Below are 19,538 nucleotides of genomic sequence, written 5' to 3'. Positions count from 1 at the left end.
TGGGAGCCTGGCTGGGAGTTTGGCACCTCTGGGTGGACGCCCACCCACAGTAGGCTCTGAGGCTGGGCTGCCTGCCACCTGTCTGGGCCTCCTGGGTCCACCAAACCCCCTCCACGACCTCCGCCATCTCTGTTCCTGCTGCATGGAAAAATATAGAATTAGCTAAAACTTTAATTAATCCTGTGGGGAAATTGGGTCGCAGCAAATAGTGATAGGATACAGCAAAGAAAAATAGAATTTAAATAAGACCAGAGCAAAAGTTGGTTATATGAACATACACTACTGACAGTCTCAACAGTATAAATGTATGAAAAAGTATGGACTATAGCATCAAGACTTACTTGACTTGACTTGCAGCAATACTGTGACCAATTAAATATATATACAATATGAGAATTTACCAAAAACTGTGAAAGATGTATAGTATCAAATAAGTGAAAAATGTATAAAATACCAGTATATATGCAATATATAACAAAAGAGAGGAAATATGAGAATATGAAGGAAAACCATATGTGAAAATTACAGCATGTATGCAGTAATAATAATGGAATAATCTCCTCTCTTTCTCTCTCTTACTGGGAACCAATTTCTCCTATTGGAAAAGTGTCAGAGTTGACCTCCTTCCACTGCTGTTGTTTGGACACTAGTGTGGCCAGACTGGGAAAGCTGCCCTGCTAGTTCAGCACTGATATGACTCTGTATTGTGGATCCCAGTACGACAGTCTGAAGTCCCAGTTAGAGTAATTTCTGCTGAGTCTCTGTGTGGTTCAGACAGAAAAAGATAAGAAACCCACTGTGACCTCTGACCTCTCTGGATGGAATAAGCTGCAGGAATAAGCTTAGTGAGTTTGATGCAGCTGTTCGGACTATGGAAGATTGATCTATTGGAAAGTGTTGATGCTTTGATTAATGCTTAGGTCAGACTTTAAGACTGCTCCAATCTTCCAATCAGACTAAACGGCTGGGCTGCTTGCCATCCTGTCAGGAACCTGTTCACACTACACAACAGTACAAAGATGGGCATCACACACGGAGAGATCACACACTACCTGATTCTGTCATTCAAAAGCATTTACCCATACATCCAGAACTGTTCACTGTAAATAGAATTACAAAACAGGTGTTCTATGGTTTCTTGCTTCATTGTACAGAAGCTACTGTTTACATTTACATTACAAATGTATTTTGAAGTGTCACAAGGATAATGTTGATAAAGAATTTCGTATGAGGCTTCTTTCACTTCATTTGTAATTGCATATTCATGTTGATTGATCCAGGCATACTGACATTTATTCCTGCAAATAATATTGTATAGCAGCTTAGGAGAATTTGGGAATCTACTGATGTAAACCACCTACCTACCGTTGTTGTTAAAGTGACTTCTCTACTGGTGCATTCTCTTTTTCACGCCCCTGTATTTAAATTCCTAATCTTGTTGGGCTCCGAATGGTCTGGAGTTGTCAAGAGGCACAAGTCTCCAGTCTATAGCCCGTTCACACTACAGGAGAATCTGCATCCACCGTTAGGATGGTCCAGTCAGGCTTAGAATGAGCAGAAAAATCATGGTGTGACCTATAGCATTAAGTGAGGCAATGAGAAGATCAGGTTTGGGAATTTGGGCCACTACAGCTGCCGAGAATAGAGGTGTAGATTGGAAAACAGTGAAGAGTGAAAAAGGTAATAAAGGATATAAACTCAAAAAGAGACTGTCTTTACCATGTTAAAATATGGGGATATATTTCATTTTAGGCATTTAGCTGACATGCCAGAGCAACACACAGGTCAGCAGTGGCATGAGCTTCAATTCCTAGATCACCAACATTACAAGCAACCAATAGTAAGGAGGTCAAGGCTCAGTGGTCACAGCTCCCTGATAATTGATGGAACACATATTATCGTGACCCTAAAACGATCATGAATGATAGAGAAGTGCGGGGGAAAATCATAGATGATCTCATGGGCAGCAGGGTGGTGTAGTGACCAGGGAGGGGTAGAGAAAGTGGGGAGGTTCTGGGTTCAAGCCCCCAGTCGTTCCACCCTGCTGAAGTGTCCCTGAGCAAGACAAGCTGGCTCTACCAGCTCCAGGGCTGCTGCTCTGCAGCTGACCCTGACCTCTGAGCTCCCTGTGGTGGGGGGAGAGAGAAAAGAGGGTTTCCCTACAGGGAGCAATAGAGGATCACATTACTTTATTGTGAATCAGTCCTAGGTGAAGTTATGATCTGTCTGAAATCAGTGTAGTGATAGGGAATTGTGTGGTTACTGGGCTTAGCCTGTCTGAGGCCTGTGAGAAATGGTGGTGGTGTGTGTGTGTGTGTGTGTGTGTGTGTGTGTGTGTGTGTGTGTAAGGGGTGGTGGTGGTGGTGTGTGTGTGGGGGGGCATTCTGCACCCTGGGTGTGAAACATAGCAGGCAGCCTGATATGGTAAACTGGACTGGAGGGGTCAAACAGAGGTGGACAGTAAATTTCATCTAATTGTAAGAGAGTGACATTCGCTGAACATTTCACCCTACGGGACAATAAAGGATTGAATTGAATTGAATTGAATTGAATTGAATTGAATTGACTTTCACACAACTGGAAACTTCTATACTACTATATTTTCTGTATTTGAAAATGTGCGCAATTTGTGTTAAAACAACAATATATTGATTTGATGAGAATGCTAATAATATTCTATTACTCTGGACCTTTTCAAACTGTGAAAACCTACAAATGAACCTATAACTGAAGTAATGTTGATCTGCCAAATCTCCCTCCAATTAAATTCAAACAAAATCAAACGTTAAAATTCATGCCATTAGTGCCCGAGAAGAACATGCATGTTCTCTTCACTGCCCACTGCAGTTTGACATCCTGCTAAACCTGGTGGACCTATCAGCAGTGTGTCTTCACACCTCGGCCAGAGTAAACACATCCTCCTACTACTGACACTTGCTCACACTTGTGTGCTGCCATGTTTTTACAAGCCCCCCCGCCCCACAAGCCCAGCTGCTATAGACATGGGAACAGGAATACTCCCACTCACTGTTATGACACATAATATCATATCAAAATTATACTATTACATTGTCGTTTTGAAGTTCAAGTCTGTCACTAACTGGTAGGCCGTGAGAGGAAAGATTCAGCGTTTTCTTGACAAATAAAAATTCTCGCACATCAAATACAATTAAATTTTTTTTATTTTTTACCATCACAAAACAAAACAAAAAACTCAAGGTTCATCTGTTCCTGTGTGTTAGACCAGAGACAAACAGTGCAGCACTGCAACGCTAATTTACCCTCTGTCCACTAACTCAACATACTGTAAAACTTCCCACCTGTCTTCACAAGTTTCTCTACCTGCCATAGTAAATATTCCCAATGCACTTTCCTTCCAGGGAATGCTATCTTCTCCTCAGCTTACTTTAAAAGGAAGAACATTAGCTGTTGAATTCACACTGTCTAACCTGCGCTGCCACCTTTACATCATGAGGACCACAGCGGAAATAAATCTGACTTCATCATGACATCCTCCGTGATTTTATTTGACGTTTCATGTGTTTTTCCAAGTTGTCAAATCACATTAAATCAAATCAGAAACTCCCATTACTACTACTGACATATACGGTAGCCACTTAGTAGTTAACTAACATTTAAAGTTTAGAAAGAAGGGGCTTATCTTCACAATTGTGATGCTGCTTTGATTGTTTCCTTCATTGCACCCCATTTTGCATCTATCTTTCTATCTATCTATCAACCAGGGAATCGGACTGTACGCCCTCACATTAATACATCCTGTTCATACAGCTGAAGGATTTATTCCAGTCATGTTGGAGCTACTATTTTACAACTAATATACACGGGTCTAAAATATGTACAACAACAAATACAATATTGGTAGTCAGGCTATAGTGTTTAGTAAATACATAGACATGTGGAGAACAGCCACACACACACACACACACAGCTCAGTCACGCCAAAAAAAAGTAACGTGCTCCTTAGAAATCTTGATACATGTTGTCAGAAATGCAGCAGGTTCTGTAACACTGTTCTTCACCAGAACGTCAAAAAGAGAGCATAATATCAAAATATCTAAACTCACAGTTTCATATCATTCTTTTTTTTTAGAAAAAACAAATGAATAAACAAACAGAACAGAACAATTCCTTACATTTTGTCATGGCAAGATTTGACAGACAAGACTCAGACTCTACGTTCTCACTAGCTAGAACACAGCGCTACAGTTAAGGACGGACACTCAGAGTCGAGGACAAGACGACAGAAACAGAAGGAGAATCCAGTCTGGCGCTCGGGTCAGGTTTGGATCAACACTGAGAAACGGGACCTGATTCGATCAGGAAATACATTCCACACTTAATAAAATGATCGATCCAGGAGTAGACCTAGAGAAGACGAATCAAGCGACCACATGTGAACTAAAGCAGAACAAATTATCGACCATAGAGACCAAGGGGCAGTGTGGAATAAACAAAGACTTGGTGGATGAGTGAGAAGTCTCCAGTGGTTACACTGCTGCTGTGAATACAACAGGGTTCAAATTCAAATTGTGACTGTCAGTCCCCTCTCCTTCCTTTTTTCTTCAACCAGAGATTTAAATCAAAGCACAACATGGTACCATGAACTACATTTCAAGTACATTAGACATAGTTCTCATCTCTTGTATTAATCTTTCTTTTACACAAACCTCAAACATAAAATTTGCTACACTGGGTGCATGCATGCGTGTGTGTGCAATGTGTGTATATGCTTGTGTGTGTGTGTGTGTGTGTGTGTGTGTGCGTGGGGAGGGGGGGTAGACATTTAAAGAATAACAAACACACATTTTCACATGTTGCGACAGAAATGGTGGGGCAGCCTGGGTGGCTAACAGAGGGTGGAGAGGGCAACCAGAGGTTTACATAGGCAACCAGACAGATTTTTAAGATCGTATAACCATGACTCAGCCTCTCTGCTCTTTCACACACACACACACACACACACACATGCAGCTCAGATAGCATGGCCGTCCCTCCCTCCCTCTCTCTCCTTCTCTCTCCCTCTCTCTCTCTCTCTCTCTCAACTTAACCCAGTACTTTCCAAACTTTTACACATAGCTATACTGTGTTTTTTTGGCCTGGAGGCTGCAGGAGTTTGGCTTTTCAAGAGAGGATTTTCTCCCGGGTTTCGGGCAGCTTGAGAGCCAGCAGACCCCCGCAGACGAGGGCGGAGAAGGCCAGGAAGATGGGGATGATCTTAGTGATGCCGATGAAGGCGGCGAAGATGAAGCTGCCGATGATGGCCGCAAACTTACAGATCCCATTCAGGATACCGAACGCCGTCCCTCTGCAGAGACACAGAGAGAAAGATGAGGTGGCATGGGTTTAGATGGCTATCTGGAGAATAAATGGGTGAAGATGAGATGCAGAAATGAAAAATGTATTGACAGTGCAAAACAAATTTCTCCCTGGGGCACTGCTATCTGTCTCAAGAATAGGAAAGGGGCGGTACAAAGGAAATTATAGAAAGATATTGTAAAAAGGCAAAAGGTCCAACTGTGTGCAGGCAAAACAAATACTGCCGGCCAGTAGGTGGCATGCTGGTCAATGAAAGACAAATCTGATTGGTTAAAAGAAACAGAATCAGAATTCTCGGTCCTCTCTTCTAGCGCCCACCTCCATCCTTGCTTGCAAATTACAGATCACACACATTCATTTTGTTTTGACAGGGATTGAACCACTGACACACTTGAAAAGTCTGCGCATGCAAAATTTCTGTTTGCAAGTTTATAATGTAATTGAAAAGGGTTTTGAAAGAACAAATCCATTTGTCTTGCTCTTTTTAGTCAATTTTTCATGCTCAAATCAATTTAACAGGGAAATACTTTAATGTTTACTCATCATAGACTTGTTCCTACAAAGGCTCAATTTAGCAATGCTTGTTCTAGTGTAGCCTCAAGATGTTGCTGCACATAGTTTAGATTTACAAACTTACACATGTCCATATTTCTCTACCATACAAGGCTATTTGTTGGATTTGTTGGACTTGGAGTGGTCTGTCTCCGAGACATCCTGAGTTGCTTTAGAAAACAAATCAAACTTTTCAGGGTCTGTTTTTCACATGTATCTGTTTTGTATATTCTCAGGAATATGATTCTTGCTGCACAGTATGCGGTAAAGATTTCCTTTTAGCCGAGGGGTAAAGTTGGACCACAGCACCGGAGGGGTAAAGTTGGACTGTACCTTTTAGCCGAGGGGTAGAGCTCTACAGAAATGACCTCCAGGCCGTTCCATGCCGCCACACTGACGCCATAGAACAGACACTGCCAGCAGATTACAGCTCCCTGACTGAAACTCAACAGCAACAGGAAGGTACAGGCAGCGGAGGCCAGCATTGATCCTCCTACAGGGGAGAGCGAGAGGGAGAGAGAGAGAGAGAGAGAGAGAGAGAGAGAGAGAGAGAGAGAGATGGAAGTTTGAAAGATGATGATACACTGAAACAGATCTGACACAAAAGACATGCTCTCCGCTTCTCATCTCACCTATAATTCTGATCCTTCCTATCTTGTCCATGAAGAGCGCCGAGATGATGTTGCCAGGCAACACGGCTAAGCTGCCCAGGAAGCTGACCATGTAGATGACGATGTCGTTCTCCTCCTGGAAGTTAAGGTGGCAGCCTTTCTTCGGGTGGAGGAAGGTGGTGTTCTCCATTCGACAGTCTTTGAACTTTTCATGCCAGAGGTCTGGAGAGTACAGAGGGAAGTCACTCTTTCATTTATGTGTTTACAGGGGCTGACACTCTTACCAACTTCAGAGAGACTTGTGACTTAGGAGGGAAACTCTCTTATCCAGAGTGACTTAAAACAGTAGAATAAGCTTCAATTCCTAGATCACCAACATTACAAACAACCAATAGGAGGTCAAAGGTCAGAGGTCACAGCACCCAGACAATAGATCATGGAACAAATATCCAGTGTTCTCTAGACTGATCATGGATGAAGTTGGAAGAAACAGAATCACATTAGATTAAAGCTGAGGAGCAAGCCTTATGGGATCTCGCTATCGACACAAGAAAAAATCTCCCTCTTGTGAATATTTCTTTATTACTTTGCAAGTCATTTTGTAAATCAAATTTCTTTTGATATACTATATTTCATACCACTAATGAGTTGGCTTTAGTGAGCTCTGGGCCTTAACGGAGCCAGCAGTGCAAAAGTGCTGAGCAAATTTTGCTATGATCATTTATTACCAATCCTATGTGGTACCTGTGTTATAGAAGACAGTGTTTTTGATGGTGCAATTCTCAAAGAAGGTGTTGGTGGACTTGATGTCCTCAAAGTAGCAGTTCTCAAACAGCGAATCCTCAAACTTCACAGACTTAATCTCTATGTTTGCAAACCTAAATAAAGGAGACAAAAAAAACACATCAAAGAGAAACATGAACAACCGGTGAATTATGACTTTAAAGAGAAGGCTCAACTTCTGAAGTATTTTTTTTTTCCAATTTGACATTAATAAAATGTAAAGGTTTATTCAGTTGAGTAGAACATTTATACCTCCTTAGGCATTTTGTTACCCATGCTCTTGGTTTTAAATAACTGCAAACAATAAACTTTTTCTGCTTGCTTCTTTAAAACGTAGAACCAGGACACAAAACAAACCCATATTACTTAGGTCTTTATTCTTCTTGTGTCCTAAATACAATTTATATACTTGATTTTCAAGATAACAAGAAAGTGGTTCCTACTGAGGTTTTTACAAAACATCACTTTAACTATGAATGAATGAATGACTAGAATAGCACATTTACTAATGCATAGGAGCCAATGTAACTATCCCTCGTGCTGTTTGATCCTGTGTATTAGTAAATGTACTACACCCGATACAATACATACAGTGCCTTCAGAAAGTATTCAACCCCCTTTACTTCTGCACATTTGTGGTTTAACAGCCTGGATTCAAAATTGAATTTTTGTCACTGATCTTTACACAATAACCCCTAATGTCAAAGTGGGTTTATTTATTTACAAATTGTTACAAATAAATTAAAAATTAGTATTCATCCCTTGACTTAAGGTGCATCCAATAACCCTTTGAAAGCCCCTGAGTTGTCTCTATTGGAGTGCACTTGTGGCCAATGCAACTGATTGGACATGATTCACAACACATTTGTCAGTGTAAGGTGTAGCGGGTGCAGAGGGAACCTACTTGTCGTGGATGTACTCTCCCTCACGGTGGATCTGGTTGACCAGGGAGAAGTTGAAGTGGAACCGTTCCACCCGCTCTCGGTGGAACACCCGCACCTTGGCCTCGTACTCCTCGTACTGCATGTACTTTATCATATCAGGGAACCACACTCCCAACCCGTGGTAGCTGACACACACACACACACACACACACACACGGACACACAGACAAGAGATTTTAGACTTTAAACACCAGAAAAACTGTTAAAAAAGCCTTGCCTCTCCATGTGGGTCTACAGGCTAAATAATTAAATGCTAAATGGCTGTTGCTACCTGAAGGCCAAGCAGAACCAGATGACAACCAGGAAGAGGCCCTGCAGTCTGAGCTCTGGAGCCGACAACGACATCATGTTGGCCATCACCTGGAAGACAGACAGACAGACAGACAGACATTAGCTATAAAACAAACATCACACACCAAACTGTCTTCAACTTATGACTCATGAGGGTTTTTGAAAGCTGCAATATGCATTTTTTCCACATTAAATAATAAATAAATACAATATATGATTATCATTATCATTACCAGTCTATCCCCCATTTGCCTGAAATTGGGGGTTCAATGATGTGAGGGATGTTTTTTCCCCATTAGCCTTGTTGTTGAGACCAATAGCGAGGTTAGAAAGTATTGGCTAACACTGGGGAGATAACATCACATCCTGTGTTTTTCAATAAAGTCTATTCTATTGTGTTCTATTGTGTCGGTGTGACTGGCTGACCTGCTGCAGCATGGTCATGTGTCTGACGGTCCAGCGCTGGAAGGCGGTGCCGGTGTCACTCTGGATCTCTATGAACTCGTCGTCCTGGGTCTTGGGGGTGTTGATGTTGGTCACCTTGACAGGGAGGAGGGGGTCATCATAATCGTTATCATCATCATCATGATCATGCACATCATCATCATCATCATCATCATCATCATCATCATCTAGTGGAGTGATCGGCCTTATTTCAAAATACTGGCACTTGTGTTTTTTTCACTTGTTCTTCTTTAATAAAAAGTAAATGGCTTGAATATTTCCTTTTCAGAAGAAGCGTGGGCAAACATCCTATGAAAATGTCACCAAAAATTCACACCGGATTAATTAAATTCAAGACTCTGAACAGCGTTTATGGGCCAGCTTCCAAAATGACATGGGAAGGAATGCCGCACAATCAAAGCTTCATTTGCATATTTTATTCAGCGTTTCAACAGGCAAGCTGTCTTCATCATGTCATCTGTCACTGTAACATTCGCACTGATATTGAAACAGGTGGAGCTCATCAAGTCACATGGTCGGAGCAACAGGTGGAGCTCATTATTGCTATTCTCTGTGTTTATGATGTCCACTGAATTGATGTATAAGAGTGATTAAGTCTTGTGTGTGTACAGTGTACACATTTCTACGTTACCTTGTTTTGGTTTTTTCCTTAATTATGTATTGTGTCACTTGTAATCTTTCATTTTGAGACTGTTATGATTGCCTGATTAACTCTTGTGACTCCTAATAATGAGCTACACCTGTTGCTCTGACCATGTGACTTGACAAGCTCCATCTGGTTCAATATCAGCTGTGTTGAAACACAAACTCCTATGTAACTAGAGCTTCTATGCACCTATGTGTTCCTATGTAAGTTCATGCTACCAGTCCCAGAACCTCACCAAGTTTTGGGGTCTCATGCACAAGCGTACTGAGAGCTTCCTCCACTTTGAAGGACACACTTCCCTCACTATACACTGTATGGGCTCAAGCTGTGATCATGCTGGGTAGAAGATTGCTTGTCTGACAGCAGAAGTTGGCGTATGCCCCGTCACTGAGAGACTAAGTAGCAGCATATGAGTTGTCTTTCTCACTTTTTCATGGAATAGGAAAGTGCTTCCTTACATCTCCTATGTTTTATTTTATTAACGGCTTGTTCAGATGGATATTTGAATATTTGATATTTGCTGTGAATAGAGACTCACAGTGAAGACTCTCTCCGGCTCTCCCTTGGCCTTCCAGTTGGTGTCGTGGACCTGTCGCAGGATCATCCATGCCTCGTCATGTCTGGCATTCTGAAACACACACACACACACACACACACACACACACACAGGCATTCTTTAGAGGGTTTGAGGCGTCCTTGAGGGGGTTTCAGGGGGTCTCCAGCATGATATGCAGTAGTTTCATTTCACTAGGATTTAACTTAATAGAAATTTCCCAAACTACAAAATGTGTAAGAATGAATATTCTAATCATGTCACTCTCACCACTATTATCTCCCCATATACATAGTCATAGTCATATAAATAGTCATTTCTGTAACTCCATACTAAATAAACAGCAACAATAATGTTCCCATAAGGTCCCTGGGACTACATCAGATCAAATGGGGGTGCGGGGGCCATAATGCGTGTCTGGGGGTCTGTTGAGAAGCCCGGCTATAACATACACACACAATACCACAGGTGGTTAAACTGCTGACAATATCCTGGATGAGAAACATGGGTGGGTGCTGTCTCGCTGACGCCTTAGCAGCCCCTCGCTACCTAGCACAGCGGTGGGATGTCGCTGTGGTGGCTCATGACTCATCATTTTTAACCAATCACAACTCGATGCTTAATAGTGTACTCGGACATAACGAATATTAGGAAAGGGAACTTAGAACTAGTCAGTTCATCCTGAGCTCCATGCTGTTTTTTCAGCCCCAGCCTTCAGGTTACTCACTCAAGCGTACCTGGCAGTGGATGCTGAGGGAGGGGGTGGATTTGAACTGGCAACCTCAGTTCCAGTGTCTTACCTCCAGGAGGAAGCGTGGGCTCTCTGGCATGAAGATGACGCCGACCAGCGCGGCCAGGGCAGGGAAGATACACACCAGAATAAACAGCCTCCAGCTGTGGAGCTGGAACTCTGTGCCGATGGCGAAGCCCCAGCCTGCAACACAACAACAAACCCATGAGCTGCACAGGAATATTTTGAAAACCCATCTTTGAGACTTAAAATTCAGTTGCCAATTCAGTCAAATCACCCCACAAAACTTTTCTTATATGCACTAACTTTTCTACTTTGGATGTGTTATTTGTATTCAAAACATTGCTTGAGACTGAAAAGTTGGGCCAGGTTGGTTGGACCCACACAGAATAATTTTTCAATTCCTGATAGTGCCATGGTTTTCAATTTGGTTTATTTTTATGTGAATTATTCATTTTTAAGGAGTGATTGTTGGGAGAGCTTCTTAAGACAAGACATATGAGCAAGCATAATGAAGAGCTGAGAAGCAGACCAAGCCGCAGCTTAATGTCCTGGACCAGAATGACTCCCAGCACCATTGGGGATTAGCCTTACGTCCAAAGGGAGCACCTTAGGGCTCCTCATTAAATGAACAGACCCCTAAAACGTTTGTAGAAGAATCCCCATGTGTTAGAGGTCTGAAGTACTGTCAGGGTTTATGAACTCTTAATTAAGGACTTTTTCTGGGAACCTTCTGCATTTGCAGTCTGAAGCTACCCTAAAGGTTTTTCATGGTTCTTTTATTTTTTTAGAGTGTAGGAGTCTTTTCACTTTCACATGGCAGGAACTGGCCTAACACATCAAATGAGACAAAAGCCTTTGAAAATGTTCCTTAAGTGAGTCTCATTAAGATAAAATGAGTTTCAGTGATATCAAACATAAAATGAATTACATTTTGTCTCTGTCCCTGTGTACATGAATGTTTCTGTGCCTTGATGTGTGTATGTATATATAGTATGTGTGTGTGGTGTATGTGTGTGTGTTACCGTAGTGAGGGATGATGCCCCAGGCGGTGAAGGAGGCATACAGGCCTCCCAGCATCCAGAACATGCAGAGCCAGCTCAGATGTTCGCCACGCTTATCCATCTGCAGGAACTCGGTGAAGTAGGTGTACACTATCGGGATGGAGCCGCCGATTCTGGAGGAGGAACCACAAAATCCTTTCTATTGCTTCTCTTTGTCTCTTATTTCCGTAATAAACATTTGTCTATCATCCATGATCAGTTCGGTTGCTCGTAATGTTTTAGGAGGTTATTCTACTGTTGAGCTCATTGGAAAAGCATCAGATAAATGACAATTTACAACAATGACAACAATGTAAATGTAAGCAGTTTTTTCTGTTTTATTGTATGTTTTCTTTTTCAGAATTCAATAAAAATAGCCTTATTGTCAGGTTGATGATCAACTGGTCAACTTGTATCTTTGAAATGTTATCATGGGTCCTGAGGTCATGCAGTGTTGGTTGCTCCTTGATGCTTGGTCTGTTTTAGCATTTTGACCCTCTGTGTAAGGTCAATATGTTTGTAGTTCAATATGATGCTGGGACTGACCAGAGCAGATAGTTAAGGTAAGGTTATGGTTAAAAGCTAGGGATGTTTTAACTTGCTGTTTACAGTCTGAAGGCCCTCCAGGTTAGGAATTGTTCATCTCATGAGAGTGAAAGTTTTATGGCTACAGCTGGCTGATAGTCTTGATCAGGGGGGAAGGATGTAATGAGCACAGCAAAAAAATCATTGCACTCTTTGTGTTACTGTTGTTTCTCTCACTCAGAGCTTTGAGATCTTCTTTCATAAAACAGATTTATAGATTTCATAAAACACATTCGTAGTCCTGCCTGTGGCTTGCCCAAACTCCAGACCTATAATTTGTTACTCATTGGAAGGAGTTATTAGTTAATATTGAGGCCCGTGTACACCTTCAGTTCAAGTAAAAACATCACCAAAACGGACTCCAACCTACAACATCATCAGTACATGACATGCATCTCAGCCTGATGATGCCCCAGACCCTCCACATGACAATCATTACTCATTTTTACACTTTTACACCAGAACATTTCACTGACATTTTCCCTGATTTGAACAGACATGTGTTCAACATCAAGGCAAGCGCCGCTGTTCTGGGAGATTTTCCTATGTTTTTTTATAACAAGAAATGTTCAAACAATTAGACAGGGTGTGTGACTGAACTGGAGTCTGCCTGTTCTTTGTGTTTTGTGAAGCCAGCAAAAATGGGCACAGTTCCTCTGCAGATGTGTTTTTATGACTAACGCGGGGCTCATCATCGTTGTAAATCGGCAACAGCTGAATGTTTTATTTTGGGGACTTTGTGTTTCTTGGCTTGGCGAAAGCTGTGACATGAATATTTCAGGTCTGGGCGTGCTCAGTGCAGCGTAAGTACCTGCAGTATCAGAAGAAGTGTGACTTTGAATTTGATTTAACGATGTGGGAATGTGGTGAGTTGCTGGCCTGCTGCACATGACAGCAGGCACAGTAGTAGCCATCTATCCTGCATTTATACTGCAGACAGCTCTTTCGGGAGTGTTATACAGTATATATTTGAACCAAATCAGTGTAATGTAACCCAAAACTCTTGTGTCTCTCAACCAAACCATTGTGTAACTTCTGACAGCTGGATAGAGAGCAAAACTTGACTTTTCCAAACACAAAGTGCAGCAGTAGTTCAAAAGCATGCAGTATAAACAATGACTTGTACAAGGACTACATGTGTATGACTTCCTTTAAACCAGGGTGCCAAACTGAGTCCCAGTGAGAGCTGATGCTTAACTGAACTGAAAGGAAACTAATGACCTATCACTGTTTTTCAATAACAAAAGATACAATGTAAATTAAATAATAAATTAAATTTCCCATATAGCCCAAGGAACCTTCAATGATTTCCGGCTGCTTGTCATAAAGTAGGCTACTAACATGACAAATCAATGTCTGTATAGCAGGCTGTAATCATTTAGCTATGTGATAGGTTTAAAACATGATTCAGTTCCTTACTTTTCTTACTAAATGCCCTGTTGGCGATCTCAGCTAAAAGAAGTGTAAATGTGTAACATTGATGAGGAATGTAAAGCTTTAGTGAGCTGATTGGTCTGCTTGAATCATACTGTCTTTATCTCCTGGCTTGCACAATGTAAATATTTGTTTCCAGTTTGTTTCCAAAGTGCCATATATGCATTTTGAAAAAGAAAAAATAGAAAAAAAAGAAAAATATATCATTATCTGAAGTTCATCCTTCAATACAGTATCTCTAAAATAGAGAGCATCCAGTCTCTTAAAGCATTATCAGCTTGTCGACCAAGGCCTTAAATGACCTACTGTTTAAAAAGGAGCATAATTTGTTTTTAGACAGTAGGTGTCACTTTTTTTCAAATGGCGGGCGTCTCATTCAGGAACAAATCTCTTCAAATACAAATGAAGAGGCACAACATTTGTTTTTCAAAATGTTCTATATTCATTTTGGGGGAAGAAGGGTTAGGGTTAGGGTTCATCATTAAAAACCTCTAGAATCTAGAGGATCCAGCCTGTGAAGCTGTTGTCATCTGGTGTTAAATGTAAATGTGTGCGTCTCACCCGAAGCCGGAGCAGAACCTGAAGAAGAGGAAGAAGCCGTAGCCCTGGGCGAAGCAGGACAGGAAGGAGAAGACCAGGTCGATGGTCAGGACGTAGATCAGACACTTCCTCCTCCCCATCTTATCGGACAGGCCCCCCCACACCAACGCCCCCACCATCATGGCCACGTACACCAGCAGACCTGCAAACACACACACACACACACACACACACACATATAGGCATGTAAAACACATACTCACACATCTGTTCTGCTGCTGAATCCATGGATGAGTGTGTTGTCTGGTGTCCACAAGGGGGCTCACTTTACCTTTCCATGAACGAAGGTAAATAGAGCGACCATCACACTTTCCACTATAATTCAGCTCTGTATGACTGAAGGTAATGAATGCTTAGAAGTGTGTCATTACAATGTACCTCGAAATGTCCTTAGAATAATAATAATGTACCTCGAATAATGACATAACAGAAAAGTGAGGGCAATGATAACCACCACATTCACCTCCCCTATGATTTCATAACAGGCTATTTTAATTTATTTGTAGTTCCCTTGTGATTTCATGGATCTTACTGTTGTTCCCACCATATTCCTCCTTGGCATTTAGAGTTTGTTATCTATTCCAGCTGCTGTCATCCAGATGTTTTTGTTGTTTTGTTGAGGTGTTAAGTTGACATGTTTTATAAGACCTGCACAAATTAGTCATTGCATTTCTTCTTTTTTTGTGCTTTCTTATCCCTTATCATGCTTTATCACTGACTGCACCATTCATTCATTGTCTTTACCCGCTTATTCCTATTCAGGGTCATACAGGGCTGGAGCCTATCCCAGCATGCATTGGCCAGAAGGCAGGGAGACTCCCTGGAGAGGTCTCCAGTCCATCACAGGGTGAACACAGATAGACAGACACTTATATTCATATCTATGGGCAATTTAGAGTCTCCAATCCACCTGACATGCATGTCTTTAGACCCAAACCTACAACCCTGTGGTAGCCGGTCAGCCTCTGCAGGTAGCCAGCAGTATGCTCAGCTTCCTGGTCTATACCTCCCTCCTGCTCTGTGTTTTTACTACACACAGCCCTAATTACAGAGGACCTAAGCAGCTTACCGGCACGTGGAGCCATAGTGTGCACCTCTCCTGTGGATTACTAGACTGTCCAAACGCTCCGGCGCTCCACACGCCAAGCTGCACCTCCCTCACCCTCCATTCAGCAGGAGAGCTGCCACTCACTCAGTCAGGACACCAGGAGACCAACATTCAAGGCTAAAGTGTCAGTTAATGTCTCAGCCCTGTTATTGCTTAAGGCAACATATGGAATATTCAATGACCTTCCTTTTAAAAACAGTACAGCCATGCAATAAGATACTGTTTTTAATACACTAGACTGCTTTTTAAATAAATATAGGAAGTGTCTTTTAAATGAATATAAGACTACAGGGTGGCAGGGTGGCCTAGTGATTAGAGGAAAACCTAGACAAGGGTTTCTCCCAAACCAATGCTTGTCACTCACTGTACTATCCTACCACACAGTGACAGCTGGCAGACCCTTTCAGACCATGCATTGTTCAGCCCAGTTGATCTATTAATGACCTAAAGAGATGCATTAAATATGTACATAATGAAGCAGGTCTGAGGCCTTTCAGTGTGTGTAGAATGCTGTTATCTTTTTTTTTTTTTTTTTTTTTTTTTTTTTTTTTAAATATGAAGAGTTTCATTCCCCCAAATGAGCAATCAACTTTTAGAAAAATGACAAAATGACAAGCTGGCATGAAAGTAAAACTCACTACTGAATATTATTGAAGTTATTAGCAGACTTGAGTCCTTTACTTAAAAAACAGATTAAGATTTTAGGCAACTACCTGTACTTTTTGAATACTGATCAATGAACACCAGGCTGCATAGCATTTTGGAGTAAAAGCCTTAAAGTAATAATCTGCTATATTAACATATAAATAAATGTCAGTTCTGCTACTCCCTATCACTGCTTGATATAACACAGCAGTGATTCAACCTACAGTTTATTACTTTTACATTTGCTGTTCTAAATACCCGTAGTCTGGTAGGTCTTTGCTGGGAGAAATCCTCTGGTACACAGGAAGTGATGCATCCAATTTGTTTGGAACATAGAAGAAGAACTGGGTAGTTATCATGAGCAGTGATAGCCACCACGGCTGAACAGACAGAGAAAAGAGCGCCACCTACAGAAACTCAAACTGCATCAACAGAAAATCCAATGAAAAGACGTCACAGTTCTGGACACACTGTTTGATTGACAGCAATGAGCGCAATGAGCGCTGAGCACCAAAGATGTTGTGGATTACCACATTAATATCTAGCACCAGGTAAGCATCATATGTATGCATGTGTAGAGATGCATTAGCAACACCTTTACCGTCCAGGTTTATCAGTTTTGTGTTCCTGGGATAGTTGTGTGGTTAAATCTCTCTCTGGAACCACATCTACCCCGACTGGCCTGGGATTAAAACCTGCCAGAACTTTCTCTTCTGTGTCTCTGTCTCTACTTTCCCTTCTCAAATGAAAGAGTGAAAATACTATAAAAGGTGTGTGGACCAACCATCCTCCTCTTTTTAACACAAAGTTTAGCAGTCTTTGTGCTGTCCATGGCTAAGGTTAAGATGAAACAAATTTCTTCTCCCATGTCTCTGTTGAACAGAGCGCATGAGCATGAATCAAATAGGATCATTCTGTAGAACTAGTTCATATGCTCAGCCACTGATCAGTCTTCCTCTCCTCCGCCTCTGCACAAACAGACGCTGTGATTTCATTTTCGACAGGCCTTCGTCCCGCTTCCACCCGGCTGTCAGGGGCCTGAAGTCTATCTGACAGCTCTACAGCAGGCGCTGCAGGCCGCCGAGCTCTCTGACTGGTACAACATGCTCTGTATTAGCTTGGGAACACACACTGAATACGATCAGCACCGGGTTCCTCATCAATCTCTTACAATGCCTCATCCCGGGAGCCTGTTGTTACGATGTAATGAGCGATGTGCAAGCTGCCACATCGCCTAGCTACACGCTAGGCCTGGGAAATAAGGCGAGAGATACTGCAGGTGGATCAAGACTGACTTTAATTTGCAGTTTAGTTGTTCCACTGAAACTCAGGGAGAGTTTCCAGAGACATTTTACAAGGCATCTTTCCAAATAAGTTGATTCTACTCTGCATACGAATTGTTTTGACCTTTTTGGTATGATAGGTATGATAAGGTATGATGCTTGGGAACTAGTGAAGCTAGCAGGCTGCCACAATAAAGAAAACACTTAATATACACTTAATATACTCAATATACAAAGTATATTGAAAGCAGGTGCTTCCATCCATATTTGGTTTCTAAGATAACTACTCAATCAACATCCCATCATGCTTAGGGTGTGACATCCCTCCTATAGTGTATCAGACATTGTAGAATCAATGCCAAGGCACATTGAAGCTGTTCAGGTGGCTTGTGATGAGAAAACGCTCCATGTTGGTGTTTCCTGTATTTTGGCATTTGCCGGAATGTTCCAGGCCTTCTCCTCTAATTTGTCCCAGTGGCTTGGTGATATACTGTCTAGAGGAAATTAAGGCTTTCATGCCAAAAGGCTGTATATCTATTTTGGAAAAATATTGCTTGCCAAAGCCATTTTTCACACACTATTCCATCCTCAAACCAGAGCTTGTTTGAAAGTAAAAGTCTTAAAATCACTGCTAACTTTAATAGTAAGCTGTGGTGCGCTTATTTTCATGCTCGAAATGATTTTGTAAGATGTATTTTTTTGAAATGGTCGATATCTCCCTGGTCGATATCTCCCTGCTTGACATGAAGCACTTCACATATTGAATCATCTTGATCTTTCCTTTATACCCTAAAGCATCAACAGAGCAAAATTTGGCCAGGCTAAATATCAGCCACTAGATGTATTTTTTACATCTCTCTGTCCATAACTCCATCTTGATTTTGGGAAGAAAAGAGAAGAAGAACTGACACTGTGGCCGTTGTCTGTATGACAACCACGCAGTGATCTATGAAAGTACCAGGTCTATGAAAGTTTCAGTGACCCCTCCTCCTTTTTTCCCCCCCCTTCTATCTCGGCCGTCACTTACCCAGCATTCCCTTGTCGGCGTTGGATATGCACATGTCCTTCTCGGCGCTGGGCAGGACGAAGCCCACCACGAAGCCATCCACGCCATCGGCCATCAGCGCCAGGCCCAGCACCACGAACAGCATCCACTGGAAGCGTCCGTGTCCGCATTCCTCCATGATGCTCTCGTACTGCTCCGGCAGGTCGTCCTCCTCCTCCTGCTGGGTGGCCATGCGGGCCTTCCTCCTGGCCTCCATCCGCGCCGCGCGCCGCGCCTGCTTGATCTCGTCGGGGTGCGGGATGCCCTGGTACTCCCCCTCGTACATCTGGTCGTCCTCATCGTGGCCCTCGGTGGCGTCGCTGGCGGCGTCCTCCTCCTGCGGCGGGTAGTCCGTCTGGTAGGGGTAGCCGTCCTGGCCGCCTCCCTCCTGGGTGTAGGTGTACTCTCCGCCCTCGGTCCCCTGCTGGGTCACGTTGTTCTGGTAGGGGTCGTCCATGATTCCTGCCGGGTGTAAGAGGAGCGGGACTGACTTAGCACCGTAGCCGTCGTACGCTGAGGAAGCTCGAGTCGTTTGGCTATAATGGCATAATCCTCACCGGGCTCCTTGTGTTGCTCTCGGTGCCGCCGCGGCCTCCTGTGCTCCAGGCGCCAACAGGACACTGCAGTTTGTCGGCGGCTCGGTCCTCTGAGGAGTCTAGTTCTCGGGATAAGGCCTCAACAGCTGCAGTGAAAGAGCCTTACCTTCCCTGGACTGCACTGAGCTGCATGCCGAACCTGCAACACAGGGGAACATCGGTCACACAGGGAATTGTACATAATGTCAGCGCAATGCCCCATAACAGTAAAGGTAGAATGTAGAAACAGAGGGAACTTTAGTACATTGCTATGCAACAGTTGCCTT

At 42.6% G+C, this 19,538-nt stretch overlaps 1 protein-coding gene across 1 annotated transcript; it reads right to left on the bottom strand.

The window, feature by feature from the left end:
- Nucleotides 1-5,142: 5,142 nt before the first annotated feature.
- Nucleotides 5,143-19,133, bottom strand: sv2ba (synaptic vesicle glycoprotein 2Ba). The gene is made up of 12 exons (XM_071527173.1): nt 18,659-19,133; nt 14,557-14,737; nt 11,959-12,110; nt 10,983-11,116; nt 10,168-10,257; nt 8,945-9,058; nt 8,499-8,587; nt 8,188-8,352; nt 7,245-7,378; nt 6,522-6,722; nt 6,223-6,382; nt 5,143-5,326 (listed from the first exon to the last, which is right to left on the bottom strand). The coding sequence occupies exons 1-12, from the start codon at nt 19,131-19,133 to the stop codon at nt 5,143-5,145; spliced, it is 2,079 nt and encodes a 692-aa protein (XP_071383274.1).
- Between the last annotated feature and the right edge of the window lie 405 nt (nt 19,134-19,538).

The sequence above is a fragment of the Centroberyx affinis genome, unplaced genomic scaffold (genome assembly GCF_046629955.1).
Source record: "Centroberyx affinis isolate AG114_WGS23_722 - 3 ecotype Tasmania unplaced genomic scaffold, CSIRO-AGI_Caff_v1 ptg001496l_1, whole genome shotgun sequence".
Lineage (NCBI taxonomy): Eukaryota > Metazoa > Chordata > Actinopteri > Beryciformes > Berycidae > Centroberyx > Centroberyx affinis.
Note: the sequence above shows the minus strand (reverse complement) of the source record. Positions and strands in the feature narration are given on the sequence as shown.